General features: G+C 46.1%; 1 protein-coding gene across 1 annotated transcript in view; it reads right to left on the bottom strand.

Annotated features, from left to right (window-relative positions):
• Positions 1-708: 708 nt before the first annotated feature.
• OVCH2 (ovochymase 2) overlaps positions 709-17,394 on the bottom strand; it is a 31,702-nt gene continuing 15,016 nt past the window's right edge. Inside the window, exons 15-21 of the mRNA XM_063289491.1 lie at positions 9,382-9,462; positions 8,392-8,578; positions 5,887-5,959; positions 3,900-4,095; positions 3,258-3,409; positions 1,895-2,063; positions 709-780 (exon numbers count right to left, since the gene is read on the bottom strand). Coding sequence (XP_063145561.1) covers positions 761-780; positions 1,895-2,063; positions 3,258-3,409; positions 3,900-4,095; positions 5,887-5,959; positions 8,392-8,578; positions 9,382-9,462 — 878 coding nt within the window. The 3' untranslated portion in view covers positions 709-760. The remainder of the gene's footprint in view (positions 781-1,894; positions 2,064-3,257; positions 3,410-3,899; positions 4,096-5,886; positions 5,960-8,391; positions 8,579-9,381; positions 9,463-17,394) is intronic.

Raw genomic sequence — 17,394 nt, 5'->3', positions numbered from 1 at the left:
AATTAAGTCTGTGTTAATTAATGGATATCCCAGTATGAGGATAGTACATGTATGTCCCATGAGGGCTATGCAAATATTCTCTTTTGGATAAGATGCAGAAAAAATAAAAGAAAAATGAAAAATAAACTCTTCCTATTACTTTCCGTCTTCTGAATGGCAGAGATAGACCATATTATTGTATGGCATCAGGAACAAGTAATATATTTAAAAATACTTTCACTTGGAATATTTAATGAGGGTAAAGTCATTTACTCTGCAATCTTATGTAAGTTTGCTCAGAAGTAAGTCCCATTGGGATGGGTCCACTTCCTTTTCTGCCAGCAAACTGGCTTCCAGAGGAAATGGGGATTATGACCTGTAATATATCATTGTCAACTGTCCCTTGGACCATCAGAGAAAATTGTATAGCCTGGAGACTGGAGGTGGGATTCCATTTCACCTTTTCTATTACCGGGATTCCCCTGCTGGATCAGAAACCTTTTGTGGATGGCAGGAGCTTTTCTGTCAACAGGAGGCAGTTTTTGGATCAAACCTGTGTACAGGATTGCAACTTTAAGTTGTAAGCTTCAGCATGTGTAACAGGAATAAACCCAATGGGGCTCTACTTTTGAGTAAGTATATTTAGAAGAGATAATAGTTACCAAAATCCTATAGAGTTGCAGTTTTGTATATTTCCCCCCCACCTTTTTGTAGTCCACACATCCTAAATTCAGAATTGTGCCTTTATTTAGTTGTCTTCTCCAAACCTTAGTGAAGGTCTTCATGCCATACTTGATGAATCTGCAAAAATAAAGAAGAGAGCCTTATTGTAGCGAAGTCAAAAGGTGATTAGCATTAAATTACAACGAAGGCATGGCATGATGAATATGGAAAGCATAAGCTTTCTGGGAATACCTTTAATTAATGGTTACCACCAACTGCAATTATTTTGATAAGATCCTAGAAACCCATTGCTAGCAAATGACAACATTCCACCCCAGCACCAGTATGAGACACATCTGCCCTGTCTCTTGCCCATTCCTAGCCCATCCCCACTGTTAGTGCAGAAACAGCCAGTGCCAGTTGGAAGAAATGAACAATGAGCTTTCACTGGCAGAACTGAATGTATAAAAAGGAAAGACAGAATTGCAGGGGCTGGTAGAGAAAAGAAGACATCTCAAGGTTCAGAGTACTTCTCATAGCTTATGGATCTCTGCATAAACATACAAAGGAGCTCCAAAAAGATTTCAAATTTCTGCCTCATTGTTATGTCATCCAGTCAACTATACAGAACAACATATGGAGAGAAATGTGGCAATCGTTAAACCAGATTGGTCAACATAGGTTACAGGTAGATTGCAAAAGAATCCTTGCAAAGTTACAAATTGAAAGCAAATACAGCTGGAGGGGATTTTGGCTTTTTGAAAGCATGAATTATCTTTCAGTTAACTATTCTGAAGCATCCCTCCTCCACATGTATGCTCCCCTTCTAGTGAGAGCCATGACAACCTGATACATTTCCCTTAGGGTCTGAAACGATGAGCCTGCAGCCCTGGTTCTGAAGAATGGTTTCCTAAATAAGGTGCAAGGGCATTGAGGGGGAGAACAGCAAATAGCTCTGTTGTCTCTTACAACAATTTGATTGGAACGATTTACTCGCAATTGTTTTTGTCTCCCTGCCCTGAAATAATTTCCCTGCTGCCTTCTACACATTGAACTTTAAAGGCCAAGAACATCATTATTTAATTGACTGTCTGACCAGAATTATGTTGAGATTGTTTCTGCCGCCTCTGATAATGCCAAAGGGCAGCAGTAGGTCTATGACAGTTCTGTGCATATCCCTACTGATCACCCGTATGAAGAAAATCCAGATCAAAGCTGAAGAGCTGTTGTTAAAATAAGAATAATTGCATACTGGTTTTTCCAAGTATGTATTGACTGATCCAATCAGCAAAAGCAGCAACATTTGTATAGACTCCTGGATAGCCTTTTCTTCCACAACCAAAGCCCCAGCTTATTATTCCATTAAGGGTGTAGTAGCTTGAGTCTTTTGCAGGACAAACCAGTGGACCTCCAGAATCACCCTAGTGAAAAGGAATATAGCTTATGTTAACAAAACCTGTTTGTCAAAGAAGTATGTTTTTAGAGGTGGTCACTGTGATCTCAGCTTATATGTTCTTCATGAAATTTCCAAATAGCAGGCGGCTCCTAGTGACTACATGGACACATCCATTTGTTTTCTGATACAATATAGAAGTGGTTTGCCATTGCCTTCCTCCAGGGAGTTTTTTCATCTTCCCAATCTAGTCTACAGCCCTGGAATTTCCCAGTAGTCTCTGATTCAGGTACTAACAAGGCCCAACCCTGGTTAGCTTTTTCAAGATCTGCCAAGATTGACAATTAACAACCCATAGCAACCAGTAAGGAGTGAAGAATATAGCTCCTGTTGCCATCCCATCACTATTTTCTGGTTATTTATTATTCCTCTCAGTATTTATCAGCAAATGAAGATGAATCCTACTAAGTTCTGAAGACAGTGCAAGGTAGCAGATCTACTCTTCCTGAAGTATTCACATTTTAAGAGACATTTCTGTGAAATGCGTTATAAGAATTGCTTCCCCAACGTTTCCAAGAATAAGTTTTCATAACAGAACATGCCTCTGTAAAACAATCTATCAATTAGAACATTTTTCATATGAGACAAGAACCCTGTTTGGGCAATATGGCTGAATTGGATGTTCCAATTAATATAAAAGCCTCCACATCCCTCTTTGTTCCACTGCAAACCATCCTGTGGAGAGGTCTGAATAAGGGATTTCCCTGCATATTTGTCTGTATGCATAGAAGCTCCCCCTGCAGCTGGAAAGCCCGTTAGATTAGGATTCCCATTCAGGGTGAGACTTCTAACTACACTCAATCAAATGTGCAGAGAAGTGCCCCTCATGCCTGCTCACTTAAATAAGGGAATATGTTGATGGGGCTGGTGGGGAGGGGAGGCAGGGGTGGCCAATGCAAGAATACAGAGGCAGGCTGATGGTAAGGCTAATATCTGGACTGCAAAAATCTGGAGACTGGTTTCAGCATCTCTTTGATGACAACTATTGGATGGTCAGATGTTTACAGTCAACTTCCTAGCTAGTACTTAGATGTGGAATTTCTTGTTGGGTACAACACATGAACAGAGGTACATTTATTGTCTGTGAAACAGTTCTATTGTCATGATCTCAGTATTATAGTAGAGCTTCAGAATTTGTGCATATATTCCATAGGCAGCTTACTGTACATCCATCCTTTCCCCCTTCTGAAGGAAATCCAGCACAGAACATCCTTTTCTTCACAACACCAGGATAGTTCATATAGTATTTCTGACATTCTTCAGAAACCAAAATAGGAACTTCAAGTTGATGCAATTTACTTGATTTTTCTCCATCTTGAGGAGAGGGGAAAAACAATAGTTTACAACCAAAAAAGCAATAAGGGGGACCTTAATCTTTAAGGGGAAGATAGCAACTTGTGATATTCAACCTGATTTCATAGAATCTTTGGTCTAATCTCAAAATCCCTCTACAAAATCACTTCAGACATCTGGCAAAAGGGATCCACCCACCCCTGAAGGAGGAGAAGAAGAAAGTGATAACAAAGGAGGGGGAAATGGGAGACAGAATGAAAAGGAAAGGCTTGCCTACCACTGTCTTTGGCCTTGTATGGGACCCCCAGCTTATAAGGGAATGTGATTCTTGATATAAAAAAAAAATCCTCCAACCCTATCTTAATTTAAGATGCTGAGTTGATATGTATCATCATTCTTGCAATCTACCTGTACTTACTTCCTTTTTTTCATACACTTCCTTGGCTGAAGAATTGGATAAGATTCATTCTGGCTAATCAGTGAACTTTCCAATGGAAGGGGAAGTGCTCACCTTCATACTGACTGCCCCATCCTGTAATTACACAAATCCTTGAAGGCTCAATCTTCTCATCTTTCTCCGGCAGGCACACTGGATGAACATAATGATTGAATTCTAAAGGCTCAGTAAGTTCCACTAGAGCAATGTCTGAATCCAGAGTACTGGTGTTAAAATCTGGATGTGTGAGGTACTGCTTCACCAATCTTTTCTACACATGGGAAAATCATGGCAGCATGTTATATGAGAAGTTGGATATTCTCATCAACTTGGGTGCATTCCATGTGGTCTGTCCGAGACACTGATACAGCAGAGCTCGATAGCTGTTTAGAAAGAAATCTTTTCTTTTCATGAGAGGCAAGAGACAGTGATAGAGTAAGACAGGCAAAATAGCAATCCACCTCAGTGCAAATCTGGCCATTTTATATATAGGCATAATACTTTCATGAAAACCTCTTGCTTAATTGATGCTTCAGCAACTGTTACTTACAAGGTAGAGAAAATAACAGGCAAAAAGTCAGACATCTGCTCAAAGGTGCTCTTTATGAGAGCAATAATATGAGTAGTGCTGGAGGGAAGCAATTCCTGAGTGAAGAGGTTAAATCCTATGTGGTTTGCAGAATTGTGTCTACCTCCTGGAAGGCCAGGACTGAGGGCTGGTCCCACATGCCTCCTCTAAAGTGTTCTGAACATAGTCATTGCATCATCCTGACCCTGGCATCAAATTGCCTGATTTTTTTAGGGCAGGAGCATGTAACTTTTAAAGCCAAAGGCTGCATTAACTTTTGATGGCACCCTGGGGGCCATGTAGTAAAAAGTGTGCAGGCCCAGAACAAATTTGATTTAGTTTTATTTTAATCTAAACTTTGTATTAACTAAGATGATTTCTTCCCATGTATTTAATAATCCCCACCCATCCATCACATTAAAAATAGTAGTCCCACAACTTTGGTGAAGTCTCTGCAGGCTGTACTTAACAACATTGACTCTTAGGCTGTAGGTTATACACCTTTGCTTTTGGATGTAATCCCATATAATCTTGTCCCACATCACTGGGTGGATAGGGATATTAGAGACACCAGGCTAAAAGGCAAGGCTCTTTTTATTAATTGCCCAGTGTTATTATATAGTAATGATATTTAGGCTTGTCCACTGCAAGACAAAATGAGTAAGAGGTTGTGGGAATCAAGTCAGACAACTACACTCTTGCCAACATTTTTCAATCTACATCTCATCTGTAGACCGTTCAACCCAGGCAACTCTTTATCATCTATCACAGTGTTTCTCAACTTTGGCAACATTAAAATATGTGGACTTCAACTCCCAGAATTCCCCAGCCAGCATGCTGGCTAGGGAATTCTGGGAGATGAAGTCCACATAATTTAAAGTTGCTAAGGTTGAGAAACTCTGATCTATCATATATCCAGTCAGCACAAGAAAGAGCTAGAGCATTCTCGCTTCAGACAATGATACATTCCTGTGCATCTGGTAATAATCAATTCTCTACATTTAATGATTCATATTAAAATCCTTATTTACTACACTATAGATAGTTGAATGAAAACCAAAGCAAGAAAAACAAAGAAAGGAAATAATATCCGCAGATCAAAGAAAGCATTTTCCAGCTTAGCTTTCCTAGCTACAGGTAATGCAATCCTGTTAGGTTGGAAAATGGTAAATGCTGATTCAAATAGAAGTCTTAGCTAATAGTATGAATACTTCAACTGAATACTTCAATACTTCGACTGAACAAGTTTGACAAGTTTCATACTGTTTCAAAATCCTGTAAGACTGGCTTCACTAGAAATATGCTTCTATCTATTATAAAATGCAAAATAGTTCCTAAACCATTTTCAGTTCAACTAAAAATGATCACTTTCCTTAATTGCGCTTATAGCCTTAAATGTGTGCAAAGACTGAAACTCATAGCTTACTGTATAGAGTTCTACATGTTCATGATCAAATCACATTATTTCATAAAGAAAGAACAACTTGTACTAACTTGGCTGCTCTGTTCTTGATCTCTTATATCATGAGTGCCCACCACCACTCTCCAAAGACCTTGATATTTTCCCCTAGAAAAACAATGTAATTCAAGAAACCTCAGGATTGCTTTGATCAGCTCAAGCACTGGCATCTCTGATACTCCCCTACACAATTGTTCTTTGGAAGATAAACAGAAATACTGAATTTTAAGTAAGAATCCAATATTTATCACAAACCAAGTAAGTTCATATTACCACTAGATGTTTTAATATGATTACATGATAAAATTTTTCAATATATTTTTTATGTTTATTCAGTGTCTTCGAATTGCCCAGTCACTTGGTAGGTATGAAACTTCCCATTTATTTTACAGAGCTTCAGTATTAAGAAGAAATTAGAATATAAATGTTATAACTGTCATATAGCAACAGGCAGCCACATAACTATCAATAGTTATGCCAAGAGGGGACTTTGTCATTAAACCCACAGAATAAATTAGTATCATACCCAATTAATATAGTTAAAGTTACAGAAGAGAGTTAAGAGTTAGATGCCAGGTATAATGAGGTGAACCAAGCCATGAGTATGATTGCTCTGAAGATGAATCAGAATTGTATGAAGACCTTAGTATTCAGAATTACAAGATAGAAAACCATTGTCTTGAGAACTGGAGTGCATTTGTCAAATGTATTGTGGTGGGTTTGATCAAACACAGGTAAGAAACTTGGAATGGGTATTGGTTACCACAAGTGCTGATTTGTTAGCTGAATTTTTTAGAGAAAGCAGGACTTAACTTCATGCCCTGTTCATATCTCAGTTAGACTACTACCATGTGTTATATGTGGGCTACACTTAAAGGGGATTTGTAAGTTTGGTTGATGGAGGCAGCTACCAGTTTCAGGGAATTGGTACATGAAACATTCATTCTGGTCCAACATCACTGTATCAATCTGCCAATGCCTAGATTCTTAGATCGGCCATTTAGATTCAATTCTCATGACCGGTGAATTGACTGGTTAGAGTACTGCATTAGGCTGATGGACATGAGAAAGGCCTTTTCTGTGGTTGATCACTCTTATTGAATGTTATATAATGCAGTTTTGTTTTAAAGTGGGCCTTAAAGACTTGGGTGTCCATGATTCCTTTTATAAGAATAGATGACAGGCTTTAGTCATATATCTGCTTTTAGTTTACAATTTTGCTGCTGCTCTTCTGTTTGTTCAGCATGGCATACATAGCATTCCCACCTGCTACTTTTAATTATTTGTGTTGGAATGTGCTTGTTCATTAGTTAATACAGAATATAATTAATACAGAATATAGAATTAATGCAGAACACATTTCTCTATTCAGTAAGATACATACAAAAGGAAAGTAAGTTTCCAATAGTGGGATGTTTTCTTTGTACTGGTAAATTACAACTGTATTAATATAGTATAGGCTACACATACTTTGAAAAATAGCACAAATACAAGTTATATAAGTTATCTTAAATTTCCCATATATTTTCCGACACCTTTGGTGATAATTTGGTAGGAAAATTTTGAGTATGTAGCTTATGTAAAGCCCAAGTAATTTCTTAAAAGAGTAACTGAATTAATCTCTCCAAAGTAATAAATTAACTACTTTGAGTAATATTCAGTCCAAGATGAGATCTTGAAAATAGTCTGCTTCTATAACTACACATTTGGCTATTCCCAAAGATTTTAAAGATGTTTGCAACCATCTCAATGGAGAGAGAAAGAATCTTTTTATGATAAACCATCATCCAGCCATGGAGTTAGTTTACATCCTTCAGGCAGATCTCGATTAATAGGACCGCAATATTGTTGTGTGCAGGAATATGTAGGGATTTCGTGGCATTTCAGTCTCCCAGAGACTGAAATGCCACGAAAGTTCACTAAAATAAAGCTGCAAATGAAGTAGGTCTAGCAGAGAAACACCACAATCTGTCAGCAAAAATCAACTTTGTTTTTAACATAATAATACAAGTGGGTAAAATATTGAATTTTCCAAATCCAAAAAGGGTTGTTGATAACTGAAACTTAGTTGGATAAGTATATTACATTTTGTGCAGTTGTAAGAGAAACTGTTTTTTTAAGCTTAGGGTCAACAAGCTACAACTGTTTTTTTTTTCTTTAAAAATATATATTGCTTATAGAACTTGTTAGCTAACCCACCTCCCATCTTTTAAACAATTCAGACTCACCATTGGATGGTTACATGACTGAATCAAATCTTAAATAAGTGATATAACTGTTTCTACATAATTACAAAACTGTTCTCTGAAAACTAGCAATCAAGGAAATGTTCATTACAGATGCAGAAAGAAGCAGATTTAAGTTATGTTAGATCATTACTAAATCACTGTGGCTTTAGCCAATGTGTCTACTTACCTGGGCACTTGTAAGTAGATATACAGAGCATTGCATTGTAATTAATGCATTTGTTAATGTGTTTTTCACATTAAGTAGACTTTGTCACTCTCAAAACTAAAGTATAGCATCCATATAGTACTTACTCTTTTTTGAAACAGTGAGCAGCAGTAACCACCCACGTGTTTGTGAGAACTGCTCCGCCACAGATGTCTTCATCCAAAATCTGCAAGCTGGCCTGCCAAGGCCAAGAATACGGCACAGCTTCCTCGCCGCCAATTATTCGGCTAAAGAGAAATCTGGGCTGATTTGATGCTAGTCCACAACTATCATCTGCTGACAGAGAAAATGTGAATGCAGAGCACAACATTCTTCAGGGAAAGCATAGTGCTGTCTACCCTTAGCTGACTCTTTAGATTGCTGAGGAGTAGCTTGTATTGATCTAATACTGCACAATTGGTTCTTTTCAGCAGGGACTGCTAAGACTATTCTCTAGGCAAGCTATCAGCAACAACCGCACAGCAACGTGCCAACTCTAAAAGCTGGTGTCAGGAAGAAGGAGCGGGAGAGGTGTGCAGTAGCTATCCCCGATGAGAGCACTTTTACTAAATGGATAGTGATTCCATCTCATGACATGCAGTCCGTGTAACATACTCAGATGCCTAGCCACTCTACAACTGTGCAATGGCAAAGTTATGGCTACTGCATCCCATCTCCAACCACAAAGAGGAAAATCACTTCACTGCTCCATTATCACTTTACATCTTTGTTTGCTTCTCCTTAAAGTGTTCCTATTATAATGGAGCCCTTTGTGTAGCCCAAGAGAAAGAGGGTCCAATTGGTCAATCCTCTGTAAAATAATTTAGAAAAGCCCAGGTTTTTAATCTGCTGTGTCCATTGTTAAATAAGTGGATTCATCCATGAATTGTTTATTAGCATAACGCAGTTTCCACCTAGACTTGGTGTGTGATGATAGAATGCATACAGTATTTTGCATAGTTATTACTTTGCTTGTGATATACTGCATACCACATTTATTCCAAGAATATCTACAAATTAAATTCTGGATTTCTCTCTGCTTCCCTTTTCCCCTTCTTTGTGCCTATTAAAGAGATTTTCATGAGAAGCATATTTACCAGGCAAGTCTGTTTCATTTGCAGGCTCACTGATTTCTTCAAGTACCATCACTCCACTGCTTGAATTCGTTACATTTAAATCTAACAAAACCAAAACAGCAAGCACACAGAAGCATTCTCAGAATTCCTGAAATAAATGTTATTCTGCTTTCACCAGGAAAGATAAAAATTCAATTTATAACTATATGCAGAGAGGTAACTGATTTAATTTATGGTCTGTAATTTGGAGCACCATGGCTTTAATTGCACTTACATATCTTGTCAGTCTTTATCTTACTACGCTGTAGATGTATCAGAACAAAGGACAGTTTGAACCTGGAGTGGCAGATGAAACTGGTAAATGAAATCAATATTGAAGTAATAGTGGCCCTTAATTAGTATCACCATTTCATCCTCTTAATAATTGGGACCATATTTCCTCAATCTGAAGCTGCCTGGATGTGTTAATATAGAATGCCCAAATCTGAAGAGTAGCAGGTTGTGGAAAGTCTGGTCTAAGATATGTCATGTACCATGACTTAGATGCATAGAAGACAATGTGGTATACTGTAAATACAGAGTGGCAGGTTTTAAACTTGGTTCTAAAATTTTAGATTAGCTTTCACCTTGAAGAAGTTACCATTTCCCACCATCATGTATGTCATGAGTGCCGTTGAGCTGAAGACATCAGCGCAATGGCACACATGACAATAACAAGGAAACAGGGGAAGGGGCTCAAGATAAGTAGCCATCAACTTACAAAGACTAAAGAACAAGATACAATGGCTAAGCGGATTGCGAGGCACACCCAAGCTGTTAGCGCTAGCGCAACGGAGATCGCCCAGCTGACAGCAATCACCGGAGGAATAGGGAAACCGATGATGGGCGATCCCGGAGCGCCAGCGGGGCCTCGCAACCCCTCACCTACCGGCAAGACAGCATGTTGGACAAAGGGGGGGTGACGTAACCGCGAGTGAGGGGGCACTGACCGGCGCGGGGTATTTAAACCCCGCACCGGTGCGCTCCTGTCACTCTCAGCTTTTTTCTACCACTGTATCTACACTACGAATAAACCAGAGCCTGCTTCAACGGAATCAGTGTCTGTGTGTTACTCGGAGGTAGGCAGCACATGACATAAAGCTGAGAGTCATAAACTCAGCCTCGCCGAGCCCCACCGGACGACAACGAGCCGCGGGAGGAGTAGACGGCGAGAAGACCAGGAACGATGAGGCCGGCGCGACGCGGACAAGGGGGGCGAGCCGCACGGCAAGAAGCAGAGGAGGACCGATCGAGGCCAGAGGCACCGCGGACTCCCGGAGCCATGGACGCCCACCCGGCCCAACCCGAGCCTCAGCTCCAACCCCAAGGGGAGATGGCGACGGAGGCAACCCGGCCACGGGAGGGAGCAACATACCTCCCGAGACCAGCGGAGAACCCCGCGCCCCACATCGCACCCCAGCCACGGGCGTGAAGCGGCAGCCCAACGGCGGTAAGCACGGGGGAGGACGAAGAAGCAACCCAGCCGACGGCGGAGGAAGCGGACCAACGGTCGGGAGGGCCTGAACCCCACCGGCGACCCACCCCCGCCGACACACCGATGGAACCGGCCCCAGCGGCGGCGCGGATCGCGGACGGGGACGCACAAGCTAGACTCGCGGCCATGGAGACCCAACTGAAGGAACTCCGGACCATGCTTCAGTTGTTGATGTCCCCCGCGCCGCCCAACGACGTCCCCGCACAGGTCCACACCCCGAGCGAGGCGCCGAACTCACACAGGCCAGATGACGGCCAACAAACGGCCCAGGCGGACAACGCCACAGGCCGGGAAGCGAGAGGAAGGGGCTCACAAAACGCCCGGGCCCCAAAGGACTTCCCCATCTTCATTGATGGGAACCCCGCGAAACTGTCGTTCTTCATCACGAACGCCAGGGAGTTCATGGGGAGGCACGGACACTCCTATGACTCCGAAGCGGACAAGATCGCAGCCGTGGCGATCAAACTACAAGACCGGGCGGCGGACTGGTACGTCCAACTGTACGAGTCCAGCTCCCCCGCCCTCGCCAACTTCCCCGCCTTCATCAACGAGATGAAGAGCTACTTTGAGGACCCACTAGCCAAAGTGAGGGCGAAAAGCGCACTCCAAAGACTTAAACAGGGCGCACGCACTGTCCCGGACTACGCCCTCGAGTTCAAAGCCCTCGCGGGGAAGGTCAACGACTGGTCCGAGACCACCCTGCTGGAAATGTTCAAAAGGGGGCTCAACCGCGACGTACTTCAATGGGCCCTCTACCGCGACGACCCAGAGACCCTACACGGGTGGATCCACCTCGCGGGGAAAGCAGAACACGCGCACCGCACCTTCCTCATGACAACTACGGAAGACACAACCAACACCTGCCAAAAGGTACCCGCACCACACGTGGGGACGGCCGGTCCCACATACCCAAGGAAGAAATTTAATCGCGGGCCCTGCGGGAGGTGTGGAAAACTGGGGCACAAGACGGCAGATTGCTTCGCCAACCGACCGCCGGCCAGTGTGCCTAAACCCGCCCCGAAAACTAGCCTAAAACCACCTAACCCGCCGCCGCCCCCTCACCGCCGAATGACCGGAGCCACAGCGACACCAGAGGAAGGCTGGGACGCCTACTGGGGGGAAGAGGACGCCGTAGACCCAGACCAGCCGGTGGGAAATGCTCCCCGCCTGCCCTGAAACACGTTGCGAGGCAGGCGGTGGGACAGCAGCGCGGACCACCTCGACGGAACGGCGAAAGCTCCGTTATAATGGCGGCAATCAAACTCTCTGCCGGCAACGGAGCCACCACGGCCGCGGCACTAGTGGACTCGGGGTGCTCGAAAAACCTCATCCACCCCGACTTAGTCACCAAACTCGACCTCCGCTGCTCCCCCCTCCCCACGCCGCTGGCATTCCACCAGCTGGACGGCTCAACAGCGGGAGGGAAACCAGCCACGATGCAGACCGAGCCGGTCACCCTGCAAATGGGCACTCACACCGAACGCACATCGTTCGTTGTCACCCACATCGGACGACCCATTGCAGTCTTGGGAATGCCATGGCTCGCGACAAACAACCCGCGCATCGACTGGGAGACCCGCACCTTCACATTCGGCGATGGCGAGTACCGGGCGCCAGTTCCGGCAGGCAGAGCCAACCCCACTGTGGGACGAGCAGAGGCGACTACACAGGACAACGCAGCTACCACAGCAGACCTACCGGAACAATACGCCGACTTCTCCGAGGTCTTCGGAGAGGCGGAGGCTGACCAACTACCCCCCCACCGCAAGACGGACTGTCGGATTGACCTGCTGCCCGACGTCCCCTTACCTAGACCGAAGATCTACTCGATGACCCCGAAGGAGATGGCAACCCTCCGGGAGTTCATCGATAAAAACCTAGAGAGGGGATTCATAGAGCCAGCATGCTCACCGGTCGGAGCCCCCGTCTTATTCCGGGAGAAGAAAGACGGCACCCTACAGCTCTGCACCGACTACCGGGGCCTAAACGCGGCTTCCCTGTCCAACAAATACCCCTTACCCCTGGTGAAAGATATGCTTGCCCACCTGTCCACGGGCAAGGTCTTCTCCAAGCTGGACCTTCGCGAGGCATACTACCGCATCCGAATCAGGGAGGGGGACGAATGGAAGACTGCGTTCAACTGCCCCCTAGGCGCCTTCCAGTACAAAGTGCTGCCGTTCGGACTCGCGGGGGCCCCGGGGGTGTTTATGCAGCTCATCAATGAGGTCCTGCATGAACACCTGTTCAAAGGGGTCCTCGTCTACATAGACGACGTCCTGATCTACACTAAAACGCACGAGGAACATGTGACCCTAGTCAGACAAGTCCTCGATAAGCTCAGAAGGGCGCAGCTCTATGCCAAACCCGCAAAGTGCGAATTCCATAAAGCGCGCCTAGACTACCTGGGGTACCGAATCTCCGGAGACGGCATAGAAATGGACCCCGCAAAAGTCGAGGCGGTGCTGAACTGGGAACGCCCCTGCAACAGACGCCAACTCCAGAGCTTCCTCGGCGTCGCGAATTTTTACAGATCATTCGCCCGGGGGTTCGCAGAGATAGCCCTCCCCCTAACGGACCTCCTCAAAACCAAAGGGGTGGGGGACACCCGACGCGCCAAGAACCCGGGCACAGTATTGAATTGGACTCCTGCGTGCCAGACCGCATTCAATAATTTGAAAGCGCTGTTCACCACAGAGCCAATCCTCGCGCACCCGGACCCAGAACGGCCGTTCGTGGTCCAAGCCGACGCCTCAGACTTCTCCCTGGGGGCCATCCTACTCCAAAAGGACCCCACAGGACTCCTGAAACCATGCGCCTACCTGTCGAGGAAATTCTCCAAGACAGAAAGGCGATGGCACGTCTGGGAGAAGGAAGCCTTCGCGGTAAAATCGGCGCTGGAAACATGGAGACACCTACTCAAAGGAGCGGCCCAACCATTCGAGGTCTGGACCGACCACCGGAACCTCGAGGCCCTCCGAACGCCCAGACGCCTCAGCCCAAAACAGGTCCGATGGGCCCAATTCTTCAGCCGCTTCAACTTCCAGCTGAAGTTCATGCCGGGAAAAAAGAACTTCCTGGCTGACGCCCTTTCCCGACTGCCCCAAGACGAAGAGCCCGCCCCAGACACCATTGGGACGGTCCTATCCGCTTCTCAACTGGGGATGGCCGTGACCACCCGGAGCGGCACTCGGAGGCAGCTCGACTCTACGGCGCAGCCGACGGCGGGACAACCTGTGACCAGACGACGCCAACCGCAACTACCAGGGGGGATACGCACGGACCTCGCCGCCGCCCTCAAAACCGACCCCTGGTTCCTGGCAAACCCCGACAAGGTAACGATGGCACAGGACCTGGCATGGGGGGAAGGCAGAATCTATGTCCCGGACTCGCAACGCCAAGCGATCTTGCATAGATCCCACGACACCAAGCAAGCAGGACACTTTGGGTTCCTCAAGACCCTGCACCTAACAAGGCGTCAATTCTGGTGGCCCGCGCTAAGACGGGACGTGAAAGCTTACGTAGCGTCCTGCCCAACGTGCGCCAGAGCCAAACGGGCACCAGGCAAACCCGCGGGGCTTTTACAACAGGTGGCAGAACCCTCCCGCCCATGGGAGGAAATCTCCATGGATTTTATAGTGGACCTCCCACCCAGCCAGAAGAAAACGGCCATTTGGGTGGTGAAAGACTATTTTTCAAAACAGGCCCACTTCATCCCCTGCACATCGGTCCCGTCCGCACAACAACTAGCCAAACTCTTCCTCATCCACGTGTACAGGTTACACGGATGTCCCGCACGTGTGGTGACCGACAGGGGCACACAATTCACTTCTAAATTCTGGCGGGCCTTCCTAAAGCTGACGGGGACCCAACAGGCCCTATCCACGGCCTGGCACCCCCAGATGGACGGAGCCACAGAGGTCCTCAATGCCACCCTAGAACAATTCATACGCTCATACACCAACTACCATCAAGACGACTGGGCCGAACTGCTCCCGTTCGCCGAAGTCGCATACAACAACGCCATTCACACGAGCACGGGGAAAACTCCGTTCGAGGTAGTCTCGGGGCACGACTTCGTCCCCATACCGGAGCTACCACAACCCCCGGAACCCCAGGTGGACGCTAGCGACTGGGGACGGAAGATTGCGGAATCGTGGCCAATAATCACGGCAGCGCTGAAGGAAGCACAGGCGGCCTACAAAGAGCAGGCCGACAAGCACCGGCGCCAACAACCGACGTTCCAGGCGGGGGATATGGTCTACCTATCCACCAAATTCCTAAAGTCGCCCCAACCCTCGAAAAAACTGGGGCCTAAGTACATCGGGCCGTTCCGAGTCACGCAGATAGTGAACCCAGTGGCAATACGCTTGGACCTGCCACACAACCTACGGAGACTCCACCCGGTATTCCACACCAGCCTCCTGAAACCGGCAACCACCTCCCGATGGCACCCAAGCACGCCACTGCCCTCACCGGTGATGATCGACGGCCAACATCACTTTGACGTAAGGGACATACTTGACTCCCGCAGGCAACGGGGAACTTTACACTATTTGGTCAGGTGGAAACACTTCCCCCACCCAGAATGGGTGGCGGCGCACAACGTTAACGCGCCTGACCTGACCCAGGCTTTTCACCGGGCGTACCCCGACAAGCCTAAAGCGAGACTAGCAAACCGACACCTGCATAACCCCTCCCCCGCGGCCCCCCCCGCCTACCGTGCCCCAAGGGAAAGGGCCCCCCCAAGCCCGCGACTTGGGTGGACCTCCCCCCCCCGGGACTCACCCCCCCCGCCCCGGGCCCACGAGGCAGTGACAAGCGGTCGCCAGCACCCTCCCCCCGCCCCGGGCCCACGGGGGAGTGGCAATCAAGTCAACAGTGCATCCTAGGGGCAATGCCCAGGAGCACACATAACAAAGGTGACGCACTTAGAATAAAAATAAGGGCCCTACCTGGAGCTGATAAGCACCCGACCAGCCACGCCTCTCTCCTCGTCGAACTGAGCCAAACAAACAGGGTGTGGCCGGAGCATGCGCACGCCCAGGGTGTGACCGGGGCATGCGCACTAAGAACACACCCTAGAGGGACACGTGGGAGAGGGCGGAACAAAGGGAGGGGCGAAAACACTCCGGCGGGAAATTCAAAAAAAAAAAAATAAGAAAATAAAACCATTTTGACAGCTCTCCTGGTAAAAAACCGGAAAGCGGGGGGGGGCACTATTCGGACAGGGGGCAGTATGTCATGAGTGCCGTTGAGCTGAAGACATCAGCGCAATGGCACACATGACAATAACAAGGAAACGGGAAGGGGCTCAAGATAAGTAGCCATCAACTTACAAAGACTAAAGAACAAGATACAATGGCTAAGCGGATCGCGAGGCACACCCAAGCTGTTAGCGCTAGCGCAACGGAGATTGCCCAGCTGACAGCAATCACCGGAGGAATAGGGAAACCGATGATGGGCAATCCCGGAGCACCAGCGGGGCCTCGCAACCCCTCACCTACCGGCAAGACAGCATGTTGGACAAAGGGGGGGTGACGTAACCGCGAGTGAGGGGGCGCTGACCGGTGCGGGGTATTTAAACCCCGCACCGGTGCGCTCCTGTCACTCTCAGCTTTTTTCTACCACTGTATCTACACTACGAATAAACCAGAGCCTGCTTCAACGGAATCAGTGTCTGTGTGTTACTCGGAGGTAGGCAGCGCATGACAATGTAACACTTACATTTTCTAATATCAGAGTTTACCTTGAGGAATATAATTCAGAGGCTAGATAATAATATTGCTAAAAGAAACCACTTATTGAGTTTAATACACTTCCGTCAAGTGGGAAAGTAATATTGAAAGAACAGTTTGCCCAAGGCTATATAATCAAAAACAGATGTGGCAAAACCATCCCTGATTTAAGCATATCTGTTTTTAACTCAATTCCAAAGACTATACTTTAAAAAAGAAAGACTTTAAAAAATAAAATGGCACAAGATATAAAATAATATATACCAGACACACTCAAATATGGTGGTCCAAAAGCATCAATACAGGGTGTTCTTTAAAAGGCTACAGAACAGTCAAGAATAGCTATGATCAGTTTTGTATGGATTTGGTTTTTCAGTGATGGAAACCATGGTCAGCTAACTAGGAACAGGACAAAGGAACATCAGACAACATCTTATACCAAGTCATATCAGTGGACCATCTAGGCCAGTTCTGTCAGCAATAATTGACAGGCTCTCTAGATTTTCCACCCTATCTGGATATACCAGGGACTGATTTCTGAATGTGACCTGAGGCAAAGAGGCTATCCATGGTAACAATTTTGTAACATCACCTAGACATGGTTGTGGTGATATAAATCCTGTCCACATTAGTAATAAATTGCAGTAGTGACAACTGGGTGATTGTATTCTGGACTATTCTGGATAGCCTCTAAGGCTGGAAAATTTGTCTCACTTCACTGATTCAAACACTACATTAAGAAAGCAGGATAAATGTTATTAAAAT

This window comes from Candoia aspera, chromosome 1 (assembly GCF_035149785.1).
Source record: "Candoia aspera isolate rCanAsp1 chromosome 1, rCanAsp1.hap2, whole genome shotgun sequence".
In the NCBI taxonomy this organism is placed as follows: domain Eukaryota; kingdom Metazoa; phylum Chordata; class Lepidosauria; order Squamata; family Boidae; genus Candoia; species Candoia aspera.
This window is presented reverse-complemented; position numbering and strand designations above follow the sequence as displayed.